Here is a 22,904-nt window from a genome sequence, read left to right on the forward strand (position 1 = left end):
GCATTAAGAGGGGTCCTCAAATGAACCCTACCCGGGTTAGGATAAAATGAGAACTAACTTGAGTTGTGAGAACCATGAGAACTATGCCATTTAAAAGGTTTTTCCAAAAAAAAATCGCAAAAATCTTAAAAAAATCACTTGTTTCAATAAAAAAATTAAAAATGTTGTATGCACAAATTTACACGAGGTGTAAAAAAAATTCATTGCCGTAACAAAATTTATGGCAGCGCGTAAACAAAATTTACATCAGGCAAAACTACCGACTCGACAGTTTTTTTTTTGTTTTTTTACAGATGTGTTTATACGATTTTCATCTACGTTTGTGCAAAAATTGTGGTCCAACTCACTCGTAAAGTAGGAGTTCTCATAGTTCTCAAAACTCGTGATGGCTCTTAATTGAATCGAAATATCTCTCTCTCTATATATATATATACCGCAATGCGGCGGGGATTCATTAGTTATATATCACGTTAGATGAACGGAAAATGTTTCTCACGTGACCACGAGCCTATGTGTAAAACCGATAAAAAAAATAATTAATCGCACGTTGCGACAAACCTATCAAACGGAAAAAAATAGACGCGCTGCGACGGACAGGTCAGACAGGAAAAAAATAGATGAAAAAACGATGAACCCCACACGCACGTTACGACGTGTTAACTCGGAAATTTAGAACGACACGTTAAACGGAGAACTTATGAAAGATGAAAAGTATATAAGAGACTAAAGTTGAAAGTAAAAAAAGTGTTGAGATTAAATTGCGAAAGATGAAAAGCTTTGGATTGAAAGTAAAAAAATTAAAGGGGTTAAATTGCAAAAGATGAAAACTTTTTGAATTTTAAGTGAAAAATCAAATTAATCAAAGGAGTTAAAATACCAAAGATTGAAACTTTAGACTTAAATTGCCAAATGTTGAAACTTTAGAGTTAAAAAAGAAATCAATTTCAGATTATGAAAACAAAAGAGATAAATAGATTTAGTTAAATTGATATTTAATATTATTATTATTTAATAAAAGAGATAAATAAAAAAATAAAGATGAGAAATTACTAGAGAATGACACGTGTTCAAAAAGAATTTTTGTTTATTAGTATAGAAAGATATATATATATATATATATATATATATATATATATATATATGTGGGAATGATGTATAGAAAACCCACTTTAATTTAGAAAACCCGGGAAACTCAAAGCTCCCGATGTTTTTTTTTTTTTTTTGAAAAAATTTACACATGTTATATACATGTTTTTAAGGGTTTTGGGCAAAAAAAAAATCAAAAAAGCGCCGAGTAGATATTTAAAAAAAAAAAATAAACAAGTTTTGGTGTAACACATGTTACATTCATTTGATATATTTGTAACATGTGTTACACTAAAACTTGTTTATTTTTTTTTAAAAATATCTACTCGGCGCTTTTTTGATTTTTTTTGCCCAAAACCCTTAAAAACATGTATATAACATGTGTAAATTTTTTCAAAAAAAAAAAAAAAAAACATCGGGAGCTTTGAGTTTCCCGGGTTTTCTAAATTAAAGTGGGTTTTCTATAGATACTTACACTATATATATATATATGAGCATTCACATCCATCCCACCATATTTTCATCCAAAATTACACTAAAAAACACTACATTTTCTCTCTCTTTTTCAATTAAATAATATTCTTTTATACTTTTATCATTACCTTTTCTCTCTCCTCCACTCACAACCACTTTCAAAATATATTAAAAAATTATAGAGGGTGAACAGTGTCCCTCTAAATATACAGATGAACAATAACATTTTCTCTCTCCTCCACTCACAACCACTTTTTATACTCTTTATATTTTAAAAACACCTCACACAGAATTTGATGCCATGGATGTGAATTCTCTAAGGCTCATTCAGTCATTCCCACACCCAGATCTATCCTTTTAGACCCATCCTCACACCCACTTACATAAACACTTACGTAACACATCATTGAGAACTACCCTCATCCGAACTTAATAGCCTTAAAAACTCTTTATAACACCCGGCCCCCGCCGTAACACATAAAAATATACAAAATTCGATGAATCACATGCAAATAACAGTTGTATATACTACTTACTATATAGTTGGTAAATGAATATGATGTTCCATATGATCCCACAACCCCCTCTCCTTAACCCCTTCACCTTTATTTTCTTCATCTCAACTTCTCACCATCTTCCCTACCTTTCAAAAAAACAAAAAAAAAATAACATTTCTACCTCCACACTCACCATGACCTCCATCTTCCACACCACCAAATCTCTCCCACTCTCCCAACCCACTACAATCCGCCACCGCATCTCCGCCATCCAACCACCGACAATCTCCTCCACCACCGCGTGGGCGGTACGCAGCTCCAAATCAGTCTCTTCTATCGGCGAATCAGCTTCTAATTCCGTCAGAAGCTGGTGGAATCTCGGCTGGGAATGGATCCTCTCCAGAAAACCCGGTTTCGCATTAGATCTGGAGATGAATCAGGAAGAAATAACCGTTCTCGGTTCCCATAATAAAGGTAGTTGGAGACATGTTATCTATAAGTTTAGATCTGAGATCCGGAAGCTTGTCGGGTCGGATCAACCCGGACTTCCTCAGACGGTCCGTTACAAGTCGTCTGCCATTTAGGGTTTCTGAACTTCTTGTTGTGGATTTGTATTCGTATTTTTTTTTTTAATTGTTTACATTGGTTGAATATTTGAATCTATTGAAGAGAAAGTTATATTTTTGTTGATGATTTAATGTATAAAATAACAGATCAATAGAAATTCTGATTCTTGGTTTATAATGTTGTAACTAAGTGTTTACAAGAATATGAAATATTTTTGTTTCCAGTGATTGAATCTATTGAAGAACAATTAGTATTTTTGTTTTTTTGGAAGCTTTATTTTTTAAATAATGGTTAAGTACATAAATGATTGGCACAGAGAATTTTGTAATTTAAACAGATCAATAGAAGCAAACCCATGTTACTTTTTGCCTTTCAGGTTAAACAATTAAGCTTCTTCTTGGTTTATGATTTAATGAAGTACTTATAAATAAATGTTTCCAAGAATATTTCATATTTGTTTCCACTGATTGAATCTATTGATTAGTTAGAGGTTGTAGGGGTCATGGTTGACAAGATTCGTCACATAAGAACATGAATGAAAGGTTACACCACCCTATTATCTCATTCATCATGGTTTGCATGGATTAAACGACTACCATGGTCTTCCTTTCCATTTTTTAAGAAATCATTTTCTTTTTCTTTAGATAAGATAAATTAAAATAAATAAGGGGATAGTGGTTTAGGTAATGATCACAACAGTGGTTTTAGATGGTGGATTAGAGGTGGGTGACATGACACTGACATGGAAAGTCATGATCACACCTTATAGCTTAAGGGGATACGGAGTGGGAGCGGCGAAGCAGCGGCAAATGAGTTTGCCGCGCGGCAAACACCGCCGCCGACCAACATTGGTCGCGGCAAAACATTGATCGCGGTGACCCTTTGCCGTCTTGAGAAAATGAAATGGAAAAAGGGGGGGGGCACTCCAACGGTAATATGACCGTTTAAAAAAAAAAATTTTTTTTTTAAATTAAACTATATATATATATCACAAACCATTTAACCATATACTTTCCAATTGAGCTATACTCATACAAACCAATTCCTTCTAAAAGTTTACCATACAAAATGGCGGATGAACTCCCGTTATGGTTCCCACCCATGAGTAGCGACGATTCATCCGATAGTAGCATTCTTTTTTTTCAAAATCTCATCGAAGAAGCCGAACTTCAAGATACCGGCACATCTAACCGAAGGAGATATATTGAACGTCAACGTGAGGAGGGGCATGAGACACTCATGGCGGATTATTTTGTCGAAGACCCGAAGTACAACGAAGATATCTTTCGGCATAGGTTCCGTATGTCGAAACGTTTGTTTCTAAAAATTGTGTCCGATGTGGAAGAGAACGACCCGTGGTTTGTAGAGGCCCCCGATGCGCGAGGTAGGAAGGGCTTTACGCCCTTGCAAAAGGTGACATCGGCTATTAAACAGCTCGCAACTGGAAACACTCCAGACGAGAACGACGAGTACTTGCATATGGCCGAAAGAACTTCCCGCGAGTGCCTAGAATATTTTTGTGACACGGTTTGCAAAATATATGGTCCAGAGTTCTTACGTAGACCGACAAGCCACGACATGGCACTTTTATACCAAGCTCATGAGGAAAAACATCACCTTCCAGGTATGTTCGGTAGCCTTGATTGCACCCATTTCGTTTGGCGTTTTTGTCCGACAGAGTATCGAGGCCAATATATGCGAGGAGATCATAGATACCCGACTATTATGCTCGAAGCGGTTGCTTCTCAAGACTTATGGTTTTGGCATGCTTTTGCCGGTCCACCGGGTTCTCAAAACGATATCAATGTTCTACAACAATCTCCGTTATTTTTAACGGAACGAAATGGAACCGCGCCAAAATGTCCATTTTACGTTAACAACCATTTATACAAACGTGGTTATTTGCTCGTGGATGGAATCTACCCTTCGTGGTCCGTGTTTGTGAAGTCGATCCCTTACCCTCACGAAGTAAACGAAAAGAAATTCAAGAGGCAACATGAGGCGACAAGAAAAGACGTCGAACGGGCTTTTGGTGTTTTGAAGGGGAAATGGGGTGTATTGAGTCGACCGATGCGAGCAAGATCGGTTAAAAAAATTAGGAATGTCGTGTACACGTGTATTATTTTACACAACATGATTTTGAAAGACGATGGAAAGGCGATAGCACCGGTGCACATTCGGGATCCTCCGGTCGAGCCGGCTCTAGACGATACGGTGTTGGGCGAGTTGTTGAATGAAGACACCCATTGGAGACTCAAACACGATCTCATAGATCATCTCGCAAGTCAAGATTTACCCCATCTTTTGGCCGATTCCGACGAAGACTAGTTTAAATTGTTTCATGCTAATGTAATTTTATTGTTTTTTAATTTAGTGTAACTTTGATGTTTTTAATTTAATTTATGAAACTTTATTGTTTTTAATTTATTTATATTAAATTAATTATTGCAAAAAAAAAATAATAATAAAAGTTTACCACTTCAGCAAGTGTTTAAACCATTGCCAACACTTTTCAGCAAAGTTTAAACACTTTTGCCTAATTGACATGGCGCGCTCTGATTGGTCGGTTTTTTGTTTTGCCACTTTAAAGTGTTTAACCACTCCTTATACCCTAACAACTAGTAATTAAACACCTGAGTTTGGGAGGGGAATGTTTTAGGTTAAGTCCCACAAACAACGAGATTAAAAGATTTTTTTTTTCTAAAAAAACAATTAGTATTTTTGTTTATTTGTTTTGTTTTGTTTTTATTTTTTTTTTTTTGGGTGGGGGGGTGGGGGGGGGGGATTTTTTTAATGATGACTAAATTTAAAAATAAATGGTGCAGAAAGAATTTATAGAGGAATAGAAGCAACTCCATGTTACTTTTTCCTTCTAGCTTAAACAATTAAGGTAGCGTTTGGTATGAAGTAATGAGGGGTGGAATGGAATGGACCATTACGAGAGAATGAAAAAAAGTGTGTTTGGTTGGTCGATGGAATGGAATCGTCCATTCCAAAATGCATTCCATTCCCTCAAAATCATTCCATCCGTACCCCCTGTTTTTTTTCCATTCCATTCCTTTTCCACCCTTCATTAAATACACCACAACCCACCATCGTTGTCACCACCCACCATTACCACCGCCATTCACCACCGCCATTCACCACCGCCGTCTGCCGTCGTCACCCACCTCCGCCGCCACCCACCCGCCGCCGCCAGCCAGCTCCGACCACCACCACCACCTCCCACTGCCGCCACCCGCGACCCACCAATAACACCACCACTGTCACCGCAACCATCGCCACCACCACCTTCGCCACCACCGCCCCCACCCGCCACTGCTGTTGCTGCCACCCACCTCCGTCCCCACCACCGCCACCTATTATCACCACTGACACCTATCACCGCCGCCACCCACCTCCGCCATCGCCGTCGCTGCACTACCGATCACCGCCGCTACCCACGTCCACCACCGCCACCCACCATTGCCACCTCTGATGACCGCCGCCACTCACCTCCGCCATCGTCGTCAACCACCACCGTCGCCACCCACCCCCACCACCGCTGTCCACCGCTGCCGCTACCACCCACCATCACTGCCGCCACCACCGTCACCACTGCCGCCACCCAACTCCGCCGTCACCCACCTCCGCTTCCACCACCACCGCCGGTACAACTGCCACCTATCACCACCCACCATCATCGCCCACCACTGACCACCGCCATCCGATTTTATTCCTTCGTCTTTTCTTGCCAACCAAACAACAAAAAGTAATGATTGATTCCATTCTCACATAGTAACCAAACAAGACATGGAATGGTAATGATCAATTCCATTACCTCATCCATTCCATTACCTCGTCGATTCCATTCCACCATCCATTCCATTACCACATACCAAACATACCCTAAGATACTTGGTTTATAATTTGGGGAAAGTGAATATGGGGCTGTTACGCATCTAACTTGTATGTGAAACCCATCAAAACTACGTAGTTTTGATTAAATCCAATTAAAAATTAACTTTCACAAAACTATTTCCAAAAGTATCTTATCTTTTTTCCACTCATTCAAACCTATACCTAAATTTGTTTTTTTAAGCAAATATTTAACGATATTGCTTATCCCAGAGCCATCATCAGTATTCTTCATTGGTTAAATAAGAAAATTTGTTGTACATCTACAAGATTAATAGCGCACGTCCATAAAAAAATCTAAAAAGCTAATAACGAAGATATGAAATCATAAGCTTTTTTATATTTTAATATTATAAATCTATAAATTTAGTGAATGAAATCATGTGCTCTTTCATATTTCAGTATTAGATGGCTGAGATAAATCACACTGTATACTATTTTGAATGGAATTTCAATTCTTTTTTTGTCGATAGCATCATTTGCAAAACTTTTTAAACATGATAAATAAGTGAGTATTAATTAATACTTCAACATTTCTGATTTGAATTCCCAAAAAAATATGGTTATGGCAGATAGTAAGAGACGAATTTAGCTTCGTACAATTAGATATAGGTTTGAACTTAGGAAGAAAGTTGAGATAATTTAGGAAATAGTTTTGTGAAAGTTAATTTTTAATTGGATTTAATCAAAACTACGTAGTTTTGATAGGTTTCACATACAAGTTAGATGCGCAACAGCCTCATATTCACTTTAGCCTTATAATTTATATGTTAATAAGTAAGTGCTTAAAAGAATGTCTCGTATTTTTGTTTCCATTGAATGAATCTATTGAAGAACATTTTTTTATTTTTTTAATGTTTTTTAAGATTAAATATATAAAATAATTGGTACAGAGAATTTAGTAATTTACAGAGGAATAGAACTACAGATTGTAGAAGCAAACGCATGTTACTTTTTGGAATTTAAAACATTTAAGATGATTAAAATATGGATAAAATAATTGGTACACATAATTTAGAGAGGAATAGAACTAATGAACTGTTGAAACATCACTTTTATATGTTTTCTATCGTACAAGTATTTTGCTTATATTATGTTTTATGTTGTTTTGTGAGGCTATTAAGTTCTGAGTCGGATTGGGCTGAGTTGCTGGGCTTTATGAGTTGCTGGGCTTTATCAAGATGAGAGAAGTGGGCTTTACAAGGTTAATGGGCTGGACTAGAAAGCTTGGCTGCTGTTGAAGATATTTGAAGACCGGGTTGTTATAACAACCCGGGTAACCCGCATGTGCTCTAATATAAAAACCCAGCTGGTCCGTTTCAATTGATATATAGCTGGGATATTTTCTTTGTTCTCGCTCTTGCGGCGAATTAGGGTTTCAAACTGTGAATCATTCGGATTCACAATTGTAGTGATTCTTGATGTTCGTTTTGATAGGAGCATCTTGTAGATGATCTCAGACTTTTCTTCTCTCTTCTGTGTCATTAGCTTCTCCTGTACGCACATCTGTTTCTAGGGTTTTTATGTGTAAATCTCTTAGATTCAAGAGTTTTGTAAGTGTAGATCATCATGTTGGTGATCTATTTTGAGAGCTTGATTGTATTTGAGAGATTAGTAGTATATTGAGTTGTAATCTTGAAGTTCTGTAACATAAATCAATATATACCATTGTTTTTGACATGGTATCAGAGCCTAGGCTCTTTATTCTTCATCTTCCGCTGGTCTAGTTTTTTGTGTTGATTCAAGTCCATACGTCTGATTGTAGTCAGAATCTTAGTTCTGGACCCATGGTTAATGCTGTTCTTTGAAGGTTTGGATTCGAAACCCTAACCTAGGGTTTGTCGGTTCAAAAACAGGTGTTCAACAACACACAGATCTAACACAAACAAAACACATCTTTCCTTTTCACTTTCTCCGATCGCAACAATGTCTTCAGGCTCAGGATTTAGCGGTGATGAAACCACCCCCTTCTTCGGTTTCCTCGGCACTGATGCCACCCTCGTCTTCTCCTTTATGGGGGCTGCATATGGGACTGCTAAAAGTGGTGTAGGTGTGGCGTCGATGGGGGTGATGAGGCCGGAGCTGGTGATGAAGGCGATTGTTCCAGTTGTTATGGCTAGTGTGCTTGGTATTTATGGTTTGATTATTGATGTTATTATTAGCACTGGGATTAACCCTAAGGCGAAATCGTATTATCTGTTTGATGGCTATGCGCATCTTTTGTCTGGTTTGGCTTGTGGTCTTACTGGTTTGTCTGCTGGAATGGCGATCGGGATTGTTGGTGATGTTGGTGTTAGGATTGAAACGTACAAGATCTGGGGACAAGTGCTTGATTCAGATCTGATGGTCGGGTATTATATTTGTCGACATGTGAATGGTTTTTTGAATGGAAAAGTGTGAAGCCTAAGATTTGGTATGTTGAAGTCTGTTCTTGCTCTATTTCTTGATGGAATTGAAGAATCTACAGACGAGATTTAGGGTTGCGATCAAAACCCTAGCTATGCTTCTTGACGAGTTTTTTCCTGGTATTCATATATTCTGATTATTATCATCTAAATTTCATTTTAAGTCTTCTAAACTCGATTCTGCATGCTGGAGTCTTGTAAGTCTTCTATTCTCTGATATCTTTTAAATTTGTTGTTGTCACTTGAATTAACCTGTTAGGCATGTTGGACTAGGCTAGATGGACCAGCATTGTTGTTTGTTTTTTGGTGTAGTGACATCTCATCGAGTTTGTGTTACATTATCTATGCAATGCATCTTTTATGTGTTCATTGTTTGTTTTCAGTCATCCAGATCAGAATATATCTTCACTTCTCTCAAAGTGTGTGAAGAACATTGTAGATCTATGGTGTGTTGTATCACAAACAAGTTAGATCTGGTGTTCTTGTAGACAAATCATTAAGTTAATGATCCGTTGTGTGTATTGGGTCCGATTTCTTACACCATTCACTGTGTGTGTTCTTTTGCCTCCGGAGAAAATATGAGATCTGGAGTTTCTCTGTGGAAAATACTTGTTAGATCTTTTAGGTTTTTTATATCAGATCATCATGTTTTGATCTGATCCGTAGAGGTTGTAAAGTTCTTGTAGTGTTGAATTGTTTGTAAGATTTCTGGTTAAATTCTGGTTAATAAAGATTTAGGTGTTCTTCGTTTAAAGATGTATTAAAGTTCATCTAAATTGTTGCATAAAGTTATGTGCTCTTGACTGTTCTGTGAGGTCTATTCGTTTAATCTTCTTTATGCGATTTGATTGTGTGTTTGATATAATTGATTACTTTTGATTATCCTTTACAACATGTTTATTCAAGTTTCTCAAATGGGTTACAAGCTTAAAATTTCTAGATCAACTTGTCACTAATCCTTCAATTATGTAGTTATGTTTACCAATATCTTTAAGGTCCTGATTTTGTATCAAGATTTAGAAATGACAAAGACATTTATCTTAATTTCTTGGTTATTCGTTATTTTCTCAAATGGTGTTATTTGTACATTCTCTACTAGTTGATGTGATAAGTTATTTCAGTTGACAAGTGTTACCAGTGATTCATATGACTTGTTTTTTTTTGCAATTTTTTAATAAATTGAAAAATGTGTTAGTCATGTTTAAATGCTATAGCAGGGAGTTTCATCTGGCAATAGGTTGTGTGTTGTTTCCGGTTCAAGTTTTTTTGCTGATTCTTATTCTCTTGTTTTGGTTGCTTTCAAAAGTTCTTCGCATCTAGGGTTTTGTTCTTCATTGAAGAACGTTTAGATCTGTTAAAGTGCTGTGCAGTATGGGATCTTGAGTGTAGTTTGTACATGTGAGTTTTCTGAGATTGGTATTGATTCGAGTTGAACCCACTTTGGATTGACACGGTTTGTGTAAATCTTGTTCTCAATCATTGATTATCATGTTCTCTCTTCAGTACAAAATTTTTTCCGTGACAAATTTTTAGTTGCTGTTGTGTTGACTTTGTAGGTTATGCGTGCTATCATGAAAAACAAAAGATGTTACATATATTGCAGTTGAAAATTGTTATTTTTCATATATATGAACTTGTCATATAGGGTTGCATCTTGTGTTTTAAATCAAGCTTGTGTTGAGAATAATTTTCTTTTCTTGTATGCCTCTCATGTTTTGTTCGCATGATTGTACGAGCTTATGTTTTGGTCATAAAGGTTATTTAGACTGAAAGTTTGTGATCTGGTTAATCGAGCCGTGTGGTTCACATGTTTAATCAGTTGTATTGTCAAGATTATTCTTGAATCTTATTTTACAGCCTTGTGTGTCTTCTCTTGTGAGAGTTGTGGTTTTCTCTGATTGCAAATTGTATATTTTGTGATAATCAAGAGTTGTTATGGTTGTAAATTTGTTATCTGATTTGAGTCATGTGACTATGTTATCAGATGTGTATTTGTATCTGATGTTTTTTTTGAACGATCATGTATTCCTTTGGTTATTGGAATCGCCGTGTGATTGTTTTTTTTGTAAAGGTTATGCTATCTTAAAGTTGTATTCTTCGATAGTTTTTACCTTTATCTCACTGGTCTAGGATTCTAAAAGTTTTGAGTCTGACCGTAGTGAGGCTTGTGTAGGATCACCGTGTTGGTGACCTTATTTGTTTCTTAATCGTCTCTTTGAGACTTCATCGCCGATCGTAATGATGTTTATTCAATGGTCTAGGTGATGCTTGTTTTTCCTCCTCACTGGTCTAGGGTTGTTTGTAGATTCTTCGTGTTGTTGAGTCTAGTCCCATTAGATCGTAGTGTTGGTTTCAATCGGTTCTTCGTGTTGTTGATCTGATTTTTTATAGACTTGTTCTGTAGCTGCACTGGTTAGAGCTATCATTAGATTCTTGTATTGATCGAATCTATGTTCTCAAGATCGTAGTGCTGATAATTGTAATATGGTCGTATGTTTCTTTGATAATTGGAATATATTGTATGATTGTTTTCTGATATTTTATTGAATCATGTGATTAAATTTTTCAGATGATGTTCTTCTGTTGTTCTGAGGTTCTAGTCTTGTGACTATTTGGTTCTATGAGATATGTTTCTCATATGGCTAGTGAATCGAGTGAGTCATCGTTACTCATATGGTTTTGTGTTTCTGGTCATTGTCAAAAGTTGGTATATGTCTAATGATGTTATTTTTCCTTGGTTTTGAATTTAAAATTCGTTATCCAATTAGGGAAAATTTTATTGGTAGTTGTGTTCAGTATTACGATGTTATACGTCATTGTTTTCACTTTTTTTATCAACCAATTTTTTGTAGGCTAAGTGGCTTGTTTTTTATATAAAATGAATATATGTTCTTGAACTGTTTTTCTTGAACAAAATATAAATGTTAAGATCCATCCAGAAATTAGCAAAGGTTTTGACTTAACTATACAGTTTAAAACAATTATACTTCAGAATGGCAGATACTTTCTTGACTTAGGTCTATCTTTTCTCTCGTTGCATTGTTTCTCTCTAGAATTTCATATTGAAACTGAGATTTAGGGTGTATCTTGATCTCGTATGTTCAGGTTTGTGGTGCTCGTTAAGTCTTGTTGAGAGTTAAAGCAGATCGTCGTCATGTTGATGATCTGTATGCATGAGATTGAGTGTAATCGTGTAGATCTGGTTGATTGTGTCTGTTCTTGTAAGGTTTTGTGTAATCTTTGCATTAATAAAGTGTTAAAGTTTTTGTTCCATGAAATTTAATATGTTTGTTTTTGGGGTTTTGAGTCTTCTTGAAAAAGGTTGGTTAAAAAGAATGTGCAGGATGCTCTGATTATTATGAACACTAAACTTTAAAGAGTTCTTTGCATGGAGTTCTGATCGCGTCATCATACAGATTTTGCTCGAGTTATGGGTTCTTGTGAATCTTGGTGTATTGTTGAAGATCTTGAATAAATTTCCACTGCTGGGAAGTTTTAGTTGTCTATCGCCTGTAAGGAGTTTTACCAGATGAAAATTCGCTCATGGTATTTTTTATATAGACTCTAGGTGACAGTTTACTTTCTTCCTTGGTCTTGGTAAAAAGAAAATGCACTGTAAGTTTTCTTAACCTCTTTGGCTAATGGAGTAAACATGGTTGTTGGGTTTTGGTTATAAAAGTGAGGGGAGGTGTTGAAACATCACTTTTATATGTTTTCTATCGTACACGTATTTTGCTTATATTATGTTTTATGTTGTTTTGTGAGGCTATTAAGTTCTGAGTCGGATTGGGCTGAGTTGCTGGGCTTTATGAGTTGCTGGGCTTTATCAAGATGAGAGAAGTGGGCTTTACAAGGTTAATGGGCTGGACTAGAAAGCTTGGCTGCTGTTGAAGATATTTGAAGACCGGGTTGTTATAACAACCCGGGTAACCCGCATGTGCTCTAATATAAAAACCCAGCTGGTCCGTTTCAATTGATATATAGCTGGGATATTTTCTTTGTTCTCGCTCTTGCGGCGAATTAGGGTTTCAAACTGTGAATCATTCGGATTCACAATTGTAGTGATTCTTGATGTTCGTTTTGATAGGAGCATCTTGTAGATGATCTCAGACTTTTCTTCTCTCTTCTGTGTCATTAGCTTCTCCTGTACGCACATCTGTTTCTAGGGTTTTTATGTGTAAATCTCTTAGATTCAAGAGTTTTGTAAGTGTAGATCATCATGTTGGTGATCTATTTTGAGAGCTTGATTGTATTTGAGAGATTAGTAGTATATTGAGTTGTAATCTTGAAGTTCTGTAACATAAATCAATATATACCATTGTTTTTGACATGAACTACAGAAGCAAACCCATGTTACTAAACAATTCAGATTCTTGGTTTATAATAATAAAATTAATTAATAAGTTTTTACAAAAATATTTCATATTTTTGTCTCCACTGATTGAATATATTGAAGAACAATTTGTATTATTTATTTGTTTGGATACAGTTTTTTTTTTCTAATTTATGATGATTAAATAAAACATAAGTGGTACAAAGAATTTAGTATTTACAGAGGAATAGAAGCAATCCCATGTTACTTTCTCCTTCCAGCCTAAACAATTCTGATTCTTGGTTTATAATTTAATAAAGTATTTATAAATAACTACTTGCTAGAATATTTCATATTTTTTGTTTCCACTGATTGAGCCAAACAAAACATACAATTACTTGAACAACAAGAAACGATTATCAAACCGCCTAGACTGCTCTCGGTGAATCTCTCATGCTAATGTTCACACTATTCCTCATCGTTCGTCGACCGATACCTGCATTTCCTTTCGTCATCATCGCCACGAATTCCCCGTAATCAATCCTTCCATCCTGAAAATTAAACACATGTTATTAACTAAGGAGATATTTCACCTAATAGAAATCACATTTCTAGTCAGTCACACTTTTTTTCTAACTACAAAAAGCATTCAAACCTTAATATTATTCTATTGTTGATAGTTTTTTTTATAAGTGACAAAAAAACTATTCAAAATTAAGTGACATATATGGAACAAATATGAAACTTGGTTACTATTTAGGGAATTTGTTTTTCAAGTTTAACATGAAAGGATAGGTAAATTGTGAAGAAAAAAAGTCACTAAAAAATAACCAAGTTTCATAAATGTTCCATTTAGGTTAATTCAAATTAAACAATTGTGAAACTTGAGTGGTTTTTATAGTTAGAAAAAAAAAGTATTAGTGACTTTATTGAAATAATATTACTTTGGTTATTATTTTATAATTCTACCCCTACAAAAATTTATTTAATACTATTCTGTTTCAAGTTCTCAACTCACATTATCTTGATCAACTTCTTTGATAATATCCTCCACAAGAAAATCAGTCATGTTGTGATCCGTGCACGCCTGTTGAAGCTCATCAACTGTAATATAACCGCTTCCGTCTTTGTCAAAATACTGAAACGCAGCGACCAAATGTTCCTCTCGTTCCAGTTTGTTCAGATGAATCGTGGCTGCTACGAATTCTCCATAGTCGATTGTCCCACTGTTGTCCACGTCAGCCTGCAAACAAACGCCGTTAGCTATTTTTTTCCCACAATTTTGGGTAAAATAAGATGGTTATGTTTAATAATAATCTTACCGCATCCATTAGATCGCGTATTTCTGTATCTTTTAATGTAGAACCAAACTTTCGTAAACCGGCTTTTAGTTCATCAAATGTGATTGCACCGCTATTATCGGTATCCATTGCCGTAAACATTTCCCTTAAACCAGCAATCTCTTCTTCTGATAAGCTCTCAGCTATAACCTAAATTCACAAAAAAAAAAATTAATATTGTTGCTATTATGGGCCAACTAGGGATGGGCTGGAGCCCACTGGACTGGGCCCAAACCAGTTCTGAGTAAATGATATTGTCCCATATGCCAATCTACGGGCTTTACGACTAAAAAGATTTATCATTCACATATTAAAATAAATTACTACCACCGTTCACATTTCGATGGATTTTATTAAAAATTCTTGGATCACTATGGAATAATTTTTTTATATTTTTTTCATCCTATGGTTCTTCATTAAATCGCGGGCATAGTTGAATGTTAAGTATTTTTTTTAAGCATATATCTACATACCCTCAAAGCCATCTTCTTTAACTTATTCATCGCTGAAAATTGCTTCAAACGAGAAAGAACTGTTGGATCCAGTTCTCTATCGGGAGCAACTCCGTTTTCACATATCCAAGGATGACCTGCACATGTTAATCATATATGAACCAGCAACAAATACTAAATAATAACTAATATTATTTATAATGGGCGAGTGAGCATACATAGAACTTTATGAGCAGTTAAGCGATCAGAAGGCCGAGAACATATCATCTTTCTAATAAGATCTTTTGCACTGTCGGATATGAGGGGCCACGGGTCTGATTCGAAGTCAAGATTTCCCTTCAAAACCGCTTCAAAGATTCCCTGTTGTGTTTCTAGATAAACGGTTAAAATTAGAATCCACAAAACTTACTAGAATAAAATCATATGCATATATCTTGTGACTTTATAACACATACCGGCCCAGAACGGAGGTACACCGCTTAAAAGTATGTAAAGTATCACCCCTGCTGTCCATACGTCGGCTTCGGGCCCGTAACGCTTCAACAACACCTCGGGGGCAACATAATATGGGCTTCCTACCACATCTGTGAATATTTGACCTATTTACAATTAAAAAAAAAAATCCAATTACAATTTGAAAGCAAATATAAACAAAGATTAAATCTTGAAACTTAAATCTTAATACCGACTGTTTTAAAAAGATTTACCTGGTTTGAAGAACACCGAGAGCCCAAAATCAATCGCCTTTAACGAAAAGTCATCGTCTTTGTTAATCAACAAGAAATTTTCGGGCTTTAAATCGCGATGAATAACTCCAAGTGAATGACACGCTTGAACGACATCAACAATAATCTTGATCAATTCGGCTGCTTTCCTCTCGCTATAATTCCCCTTTTGAATAATCCTATCGAACAACTCTCCACCATTGCAAAGCTCCATTACAATATGAACGTATAACGGATCTTCATACGCACCTTTAATGGTGACAATGTTCTTGTGCCCGGCCAAATGGTGCATGATCTGAATCTCCCTCCTCACATCCTCCACATCTTCTTTCGATATCAACTTCCGTTTCGATATTGATTTACACGCGTAATCTATACTGGTCGAATTCTCTTTGCATAAATATGTTGTCCCAAATTGACCCTGGCCTAGCTTTTGACCCAATGTGTAAAGATCACGAATGTTTTCGGTCTTATGCCCGATCACATAGAAACCTTGATTCGCAGTGGCGTTGCGGTTCATGGTTTCGTTGTTTTCGGGTTTCGGGTTGCGGTTCGAGTGCTTGGATGGTTCTTGGGATGTGACCTTTTGAGGGTGGTTCAAGTTGTCAATCCGGCCGCCTGAAGACGGTTGTTGATCGGGTAGTTCACCGTTATCGGATCGGTTTTTGGGTTGATTTAAGCTCTTAACTTCTTTGTCTCCAAGAGATCCACGGCATGAATTGCCCATAAAAACAATCAAGATTTCTTTAAAACCAATAAACTAAAAAACCCCTCTTTTATTCATCAAATACACTGCAAACAAATATCATTTCCAAACATTTAGCCATCAATCATAAGTTATAAAGTTAATAACAGGCATGAAGAACAAGACGACGACGTTTTGATTAAAAAAAAAACAGAAATTGACAGAAACTTGTCACAGATCGGACTAATAAGGCAATAATCGTGTGTGTATCATAATTGCATCATTAATAAGAAGCATATAACGTGTTTTTTTGGTGATCAAGACAAAACCCATATGAAAAGTTTGCTGATTTGAGACAAATTAGTGACGGGGATATTAAATTAAAGATATATTAAAGCTGTAAAAATTAAAATGAAATTAATGAATTAGTGATGGACCTTTTTCATAAATAAGCAGGTGGAAAGAAGATGAAAGTGATGATGGATTTTTGATATTTTGGTGATGAATTTGGATGTGAAAATTTGAAAAATTGGGTTCCCCTGTTGTTGACGAGGAAAAATCGGATGATGGGGTTCTTCGTGGTGCTTCTACTCTACCCCACTTTTTTTTTCGGTTTTTTTCTTTTTTGAAGCAAGTACAAAATCCACCTTTACTTACAAACCTAGTTGCACTATTTTCTAGCCAAACACACACAATATCGTTTACCGATTTTGCTTACCAATTTCGTTAGTGACTATTCCACAATTTCGTTTACCGATTTTGCTTACCAAAAGGGTGGTGGTGAAGTACCAGATCGGGTAGTGGACTAGTGGTACCCGAACATGGGTTACCGAATACGCTCTACCCACCCATATATGATTATTTAAAGTGTTTTAAGTTTGAAACTTATTTAAGAAACGAGCGGGTCGATCTTTACTAGCATTGCTAGTTTAGTTGAGCACGTTATTTTGTAAACATAATATTATATAGGGTAAAGTTCTTGTACAAATAATCTTAACATACTAAGGGGGTGTTTGGGGTTGCGTTTTCAACTTGATTATTTGATTATTGTGTTTTGAAATCGCAAAAAATCTATTTTGAATGTTTGGTAAAAAAATAATAAAAAGTGATTTTTTACGTTTTGTAGAGTTCAAAACGTGATAATCCATAAGTAGGTCACCCCTTGCTGCAGGAAAACGTGATAATCCAAAAACTGATTTTTTACGTTTTCACTTATTTATTTTTTTAAACTATATATACTTGCCAAACACTCAAATAGTTGATTATCTGATTATTGTGATATCAAACAACATAATCAAATCCAAACAATGTTGATTATCTGATTATTGTGATATCAAACAACATAATCAAATCCAAACACTATCTTTCTGCAGCACGTTTTGTTACAGCTAATTATCTGATTCTGATTATTCAAAACGCATAATCTATTTTCAAAACTCAACCCCAAACACCCCCTAAACATACAAATTGAAGGAAAACTCAAAAAGACAAGGTGGCATTTTTGTAATTATCAATAACTATCAAAGTTACTCTACAAATACCTTTAAAAAAACCTAACCACTCCCCCCACCCCCCCCACCCCCCAAAAACCTAAAAAAAACCTACCCCCCCCACCCCCCAAAAACCTAAAAAAAACCTAACCCCCCCCACCCCCAAAAACCTAAAAAAAACCTAACCCCCCCCACCCCCCCAAGCTAAAATGCTAAAAACTAAACCCCCAAAAAACCTAAAAAAAAACCTAACCCCCCCTCCCCCCCCCCCCCCAAAAAAAACCTAAAAAAACCTAACCCCCCCCCCCAAGCTAAAATGCTAAAAACTAAACCCTCAAAAAACCTAAAAAATCTAAAAAAATAAAAAAAAAACACACAAATTATTTTATTTTATTTTTTTAACATTTTTTATTAAAAAATCGCTACTTTTAGTAGCAGCAAAAAAAAAAAATTTTTTTTTTTTTTTTTTTTTTTTGCTAACGAAATGTAGCGATTTTTTAATAAAAAATGTTAAAAAAAAATTGTGTTTTTTTAGGTATTTTTGGTTGTAACTTTGATAGTTGGTGGTAATTACAAAAATGCCACCTTGTCTTTTTGGGTTTTCCTTCAATTTGTATGTTTAGTATGTTAAGATTATTTGTATTTGATCTTTTGCCATATTATATATTTGTGTATGGTATATAGAAAAAGTGTATCGTACAATATGCCTTAAAGTACGAAGCGTATGCAATGTCAAATTCGCACGTTATAACAAAAAGTTGCATGTTGTAAAAACAGAAGATCGCATGTTTATAAAAAAACATATTTCGCATGTTATTAAAAAACAATTTCGCATGATGTTAAAGAATACCAAAATCACATGTTATAGACCAATTTTTGCATGTTGATACTGAATCTCGTACACTTCGTACGTTAAGGTATTTTGTACAATAACTGGCCTCATAGTATATATACATAATAAATTATTATTATATATAAAAGTATGTTGAAAATAATTTTAAAAATATGTATTTAGTTATATATAAATGTAAATAAAAATAATTATAAGTGGGTTTGTATATAAATAAATAATAATAGATCTACTAAATAAAAAAATAAGTTGGGGCTCAAGTTTAAAAGGTAATTGACAAGTCAAACTCGAGCTTAATAAAAATAATTATAAGTAGGAATGTATATAAATAAATAATAATATTGAGTTGAGGCTCGAGTTTAAAAGGCAATTGACAAATCGAGTTGATCTTTACCAATGAAGATGGGAATAAATATCATTAACATGTATTTAAAGATGAAAGATTTTGGGAGAATTTGACACTTACAAGATTAATCATACTTACATTTCTCTAATAAAAGATGATATTTTTCCATTCCATTCATATTCAATACTTCAATCGTATTTACTAAAAATATAAAGTTGTTCATGTTCATTTGTATCCGTTGCATACTTGCATTCACGAAAAGTATAAAGTTGCTTATGTTTATTTATATTCGCTCATTAATTGCTAGCCGAGCAAAAACAAACACATATATAAGTTTTTTTTTTTGGAACAACAGATTTTTACACCAATCCGTTTTTTTGGTAGGGCTCGAACCCTTGACCTTAAGGGGAGCAACACCTTAACTCCAACGACTGTCGTTTGGACCCAACCCCCACCCATATATAAGTATTGATTGACCCTTATCAGAAGAGATAAGATTGTTTAACAAGAAAAAGTGTTTATGTTCATTCATTTATTAAATAAAAGACATTGGAGATTCTTTTCCGACCCCCATATATACATAGCAAACCATCCAAACACAAATGAATCGTGTAATATGTAGATACTGATGAGCACCACCAATTAAGCAATGATTCTCAAGTTTACACCAAAATCATCTCAAAACAGATGAAAGATATTATCATTTTCTATATCCAGATAAAGTAAACCCTTTTGCTTTCTCTATATCTAATCATCTCAACTACATGCTGCTATATCATTTTCAATGCAAATTGTTGTTTAATCAATAAAACGCGCCCATCAAATCGTGGCATCAGAGATAAAATCTTGATATGAAATACAACCGGTATCTCCTTATTAACAGTTATAGCTTGCTTCATGCACCACTTTCTACACCTCTAATGTGTCCTCCACTCGTAGGCCTATAAACAAGATACAAAATCACAATGAGCGATACGATAATACATCATAGCTACAAATGATATGATTTAAGGGCTATCAACAGGTCTCAGGTTCAAATCTAGCTTCCACTGGTTTCCTGTCTTACCCCTGAAGGCCACCTGCCCACGCAAAGCGCACGCTTTACCTGGTCCAAGTGGTTCGCAGGGAATTGGTGGGGCCTGTGAGTTTTCTCTAACAGGTTCTCATGGTTAGCAGAAAATATATATATGGACATGATACTTACAGCCCATTAAGCACTTTAATGGAATCATAAAAAAACCATTGCAGCGTCAAGACAGGGCCCACGATTGCAACGCGTATTGGAAGACTTCTTGTGAACAAATTTACCAGCCCAATGTTCCTTGCAGCCTGAAAATAGTACTCGTATCAGAATCTTGAACAGCTAATAACCAATTTGTTTGATAAGGAGCATACCTGTAGCACTGTGTTGGCCTTTTTGTTATATAAAGACGAAACTATATTATCCGCTGGATTTGAAGCTATGGTACCCACAGTGCCAGCTGTATAACCTGCTACGCACGTCACTCCTAGCTGTTGAGTCCTTGAACATTCTTCTTTTCTTCTTTGAAGAAATTTTCGGTAGATAAAATCAGCTGAATGCTCAAACGTTGTAAACATGATCATCGAAACTGCCAAAAGCCCACAACGTTATGCAAAGTTAACCTTGATTTGAATCAAAATATCACCAAAAAACAAATTATAAACATATATTACATGGAAGATTACGCCCCCAAAGTGGAAGGAGTCCTTTGTAAAACCTGCAATCATTTTAGAAACAAGCTGTTCATATTTTATAAGAACAAATATGTACAAGATCTTAAAATGATAACCATTAACATACCCTGATATTCCTTCTCGTGCATATAGTTTTGGGAAGCCATCGGACAAACCTTTTGCAAAATTGGGCTGCGTTTGTACGCGAACTTTCACAGCTTCGAACGGACAAAGAGCCACGTCAGCGAATACTTGAGCGGATGCGCTACTGAGGAAGAATACGACACTCTGCTTTTGATCTACCAGCGTATTTGTGTATCGGCTTTTGAAGAATTCGTAGAGACCAAACTTGAGTCCACCTTGAACGCCATATCCGAATAACTTTCCGGACCAACCTCTCCACAAAGAAGATGGGCCTTCTTCTTTCCAAAGAATGTTTAAACCAGACGCAATACTGTGAAACTTGATTGGATTCACCTACATAAATAAAATTGATACAACTCAATTACTATGATTTATGAATGCTAGAACAAAATTCTAACTTTGAACAATATGTTTCCTGAATCGTAAAACTTAAGAACATGGGGTCAATGTATATTGGTCAGTGCTAAATAAACACCAGTGACACACTACCCAAACACCACAGACGTATCATACAGGTTGTATGAAGGCCAAATCATAGGACCCGTACGACGTGTTTGATTGACAAAGAAATGACTGATGTGCCCACTGACATACGGCCTGTATCACCATTTTTCGCTCTATCATACGACTGTATACTTGACAAAGAAAAGACTGATTTTTCTACTCATACAACTCAATTATTATAATTTAGGAATGCTAGAACAAGTTTATAACTTTGAGCAATGTTCCTTGAGTTGAAAACTTGAGAGCATAGGGTCATTTTATTCGTTAGCGCTAAACAAACACCACTTACACACTATCCAGACACCATTGATGTGTCATACGGGTCGTATGAGTGCCATATTATACGACCCGTATGACATGTGACTCACAAAGAAATGATTGATGTGACCACCAACAAAGTCATACACAGGACCAAGCTTTCATCTTAGAGATGACTTATTTGTATAGGATGACACTGTATACTAAATCATCATTGATAGTTGATACCAATAAACAACAATTCATTAAAAAGCCATTAGCATACAAACAACCCTAACCCAGCAATTCTTACAAAATGGCAAAATGGTAAATCACAACAACTTGATCAAAAACAAAGAACTCATGTGCAATTAACCTGCATATTAACTTTCAACACATCAAGAGGAGTGACGGCAAGATGGGTAGCACCAGCACTAAACATCCCACCAGCAGCACATATTCCATAATAATAAAACCCACCTCCATCAACCCCCAATTTGGTTCTAAAATCACTCATTTCCGTTTTTCAAACAAAACCCATATCCAAGATTCTATAAAACTCCCAAAGATCACAGCTTTTTTAGGGTTTATGATTAAAAATATGGGGAAAAAGCGGCTGAAGAAACAGGGGTTTAAGGTGAGAAAAGGGGAAAAATCTCTTGATGGAAGAACGACCACGTTTGGAGTTGCAAATGCAAGAGAAATAGACACGTAATAAAGTCAGAGGTGGATGTATTTTGCTCCAAGTTCGTGGGAATTGGATGCGAGTGTGATAGCGACTGTAACCAATGGGTTTGAATTTGATTGATTCTAGAAACCCTTGATAACAAAGTTAAGAATCGACGTGGGTTTGTTCGCCCATTGGAAGTTACTGGATCGCAGTCAAATTCAAACCGCTGGTTTAGGCAAGTGATTTGAATAATTGATGGTCTCATTAACTAGGGATCTCATTTTTGTCAAACCAAACTAATAAATTTCCTAGCGCTATGCGACAGGTTTAAATGGAAAATAATTTGGATTTTTGCTATAAAGACCAAAGTTACTTCAACTGAAGATTTACATAAAAATAAGTACGAAAACGTATTATATATGGTCCAACTTCTTTTGCGAAAGAAATTTACTTCGAACATCAACCTGAATATATATCGACACATACATAAAAATAAGTAAAATAATATGTTTTTTAAGTTAAAAATGG

At 35.6% G+C, this 22,904-nt stretch overlaps 6 protein-coding genes across 8 annotated transcripts; 3 read left to right on the forward strand and 3 right to left on the reverse strand.

The window, feature by feature from the left end:
* The first annotated feature begins 2,251 nt into the window (after nt 1-2,251).
* LOC110913721 lies at nt 2,252-2,641 on the forward strand. Its single transcript, XM_022158546.1, has one exon. It carries the CDS (start codon nt 2,252-2,254, stop codon nt 2,639-2,641), a length of 390 nt encoding a protein of 129 aa, XP_022014238.1.
* Nucleotides 2,642-3,692: 1,051 nt separating this feature from the next.
* On the forward strand, nt 3,693-4,952 carry LOC110913722. Its single transcript, XM_022158547.1, has 3 exons — nt 3,693-4,248; nt 4,303-4,430; nt 4,572-4,952. The coding sequence occupies exons 1-3, from the start codon at nt 3,693-3,695 to the stop codon at nt 4,950-4,952; spliced, it is 1,065 nt and encodes a 354-aa protein (XP_022014239.1).
* Nucleotides 4,953-5,751: 799 nt separating this feature from the next.
* On the reverse strand, nt 5,752-6,128 carry LOC110913723 (heterogeneous nuclear ribonucleoprotein 87F-like). Its single transcript, XM_022158548.1, has 2 exons — nt 6,049-6,128; nt 5,752-5,983 (listed from the first exon to the last, which is right to left on the reverse strand). The coding sequence occupies exons 1-2, from the start codon at nt 6,126-6,128 to the stop codon at nt 5,752-5,754; spliced, it is 312 nt and encodes a 103-aa protein (XP_022014240.1).
* Nucleotides 6,129-7,562: 1,434 nt separating this feature from the next.
* Nucleotides 7,563-13,260, forward strand: LOC110911651 (V-type proton ATPase subunit c4). Of its 2 annotated transcripts, none has more exons than XR_004881958.1 (2): nt 7,563-9,123; nt 12,343-13,260. XR_004881958.1 is itself a non-coding variant. In XM_022156272.2 (2 exons), the coding sequence occupies exon 1, from the start codon at nt 8,448-8,450 to the stop codon at nt 8,919-8,921; it is 474 nt and encodes a 157-aa protein (XP_022011964.1). In that variant the 5' UTR covers nt 7,563-8,447; the 3' UTR covers nt 8,922-9,046; nt 12,343-13,260. The 2 variants fall into 2 exon arrangements, 1 of the variants encoding a protein (XP_022011964.1); XM_022156272.2 differs by having other exon boundaries at nt 7,563-9,046.
* Nucleotides 13,261-13,415: 155 nt separating this feature from the next.
* Nucleotides 13,416-17,072, reverse strand: LOC110911650 (calcium-dependent protein kinase 26). 2 transcript variants are annotated; one of them, XM_022156269.2, is made up of 8 exons: nt 16,878-17,072; nt 15,738-16,547; nt 15,486-15,629; nt 15,249-15,401; nt 15,052-15,167; nt 14,561-14,728; nt 14,257-14,481; nt 13,416-13,789 (listed from the first exon to the last, which is right to left on the reverse strand). In XM_022156269.2, exons 2-8 carry the CDS (start codon nt 16,480-16,482, stop codon nt 13,667-13,669), a joined length of 1,674 nt encoding a protein of 557 aa, XP_022011961.1. In that variant the 5' UTR covers nt 16,483-16,547; nt 16,878-17,072; the 3' UTR covers nt 13,416-13,666. The 2 variants fall into 2 exon arrangements, with proteins under 2 accessions (XP_022011961.1, XP_035840453.1); XM_035984560.1 differs by having other exon boundaries at nt 15,738-16,878.
* A 2,657-nt stretch (nt 17,073-19,729) lies between these two features.
* Nucleotides 19,730-22,626, reverse strand: LOC110911652 (mitochondrial phosphate carrier protein 1, mitochondrial). The gene is made up of 6 exons (XM_022156273.2): nt 22,083-22,626; nt 20,949-21,298; nt 20,822-20,865; nt 20,522-20,736; nt 20,331-20,455; nt 19,730-20,067 (listed from the first exon to the last, which is right to left on the reverse strand). Exons 1-6 carry the CDS (start codon nt 22,221-22,223, stop codon nt 20,022-20,024), a joined length of 921 nt encoding a protein of 306 aa, XP_022011965.1. The 5' UTR covers nt 22,224-22,626; the 3' UTR covers nt 19,730-20,021.
* Between the last annotated feature and the right edge of the window lie 278 nt (nt 22,627-22,904).

The sequence above is a fragment of the Helianthus annuus genome, chromosome 15, assembly GCF_002127325.2.
Source record: "Helianthus annuus cultivar XRQ/B chromosome 15, HanXRQr2.0-SUNRISE, whole genome shotgun sequence".
Classification (NCBI taxonomy): domain Eukaryota; kingdom Viridiplantae; phylum Streptophyta; class Magnoliopsida; order Asterales; family Asteraceae; genus Helianthus; species Helianthus annuus.

What these genes read in the sequence shown, in the direction of transcription:
- LOC110913721 (XM_022158546.1), top strand. Translation starts at nt 2,252, where the DNA reads ATGACCTCCATCTTCCACACCACCAAATCTCTCCCACTCTCCCAACCC.
- LOC110913722 (XM_022158547.1), top strand. Translation starts at nt 3,693, where the DNA reads ATGGCGGATGAACTCCCGTTATGGTTCCCACCCATGAGTAGCGACGAT. An exon ending in GGAAAAACATCACCTTCCAG is followed by an intron (nt 4,249 to 4,302) that starts GTATGTTCGGTA and finishes TTTGTCCGACAG; the next exon opens with AGTATCGAGGCCAATATATG. An exon ending in GTTCTCAAAACGATATCAAT is followed by an intron (nt 4,431 to 4,571) that starts GTTCTACAACAA and finishes GTGTTTGTGAAG; the next exon opens with TCGATCCCTTACCCTCACGA.
- LOC110913723 (XM_022158548.1), bottom strand. Translation starts at nt 6,128, where the DNA reads ATGGCGGAGGTGAGTGGCGGCGGTCATCAGAGGTGGCAATGGTGGGTG. An exon ending in GTGGGTAGCGGCGGTGATCG is followed by an intron (nt 5,984 to 6,048) that starts GTAGTGCAGCGA and finishes TGGTGATAATAG; the next exon opens with GTGGCGGTGGTGGGGACGGA.
- LOC110911651 (XM_022156272.2), top strand. Translation starts at nt 8,448, where the DNA reads ATGTCTTCAGGCTCAGGATTTAGCGGTGATGAAACCACCCCCTTCTTC.
- LOC110911650 (XM_022156269.2), bottom strand. Translation starts at nt 16,482, where the DNA reads ATGGGCAATTCATGCCGTGGATCTCTTGGAGACAAAGAAGTTAAGAGC. An exon ending in TAAAGAAGATGGCTTTGAGG is followed by an intron (nt 14,729 to 15,051) that starts GTATGTAGATAT and finishes TTGTGAATTTAG; the next exon opens with GTTATAGCTGAGAGCTTATC. An exon ending in TACGCGATCTAATGGATGCG is followed by an intron (nt 14,482 to 14,560) that starts GTAAGATTATTA and finishes GTTTGTTTGCAG; the next exon opens with GCTGACGTGGACAACAGTGG.
- LOC110911652 (XM_022156273.2), bottom strand. Translation starts at nt 22,223, where the DNA reads ATGAGTGATTTTAGAACCAAATTGGGGGTTGATGGAGGTGGGTTTTAT. An exon ending in GCACGAGAAGGAATATCAGG is followed by an intron (nt 20,866 to 20,948) that starts GTATGTTAATGG and finishes AAATGATTGCAG; the next exon opens with GTTTTACAAAGGACTCCTTC. An exon ending in TTGGGGGCGTAATCTTCCAT is followed by an intron (nt 20,737 to 20,821) that starts GTAATATATGTT and finishes GGCTTTTGGCAG; the next exon opens with TTTCGATGATCATGTTTACA.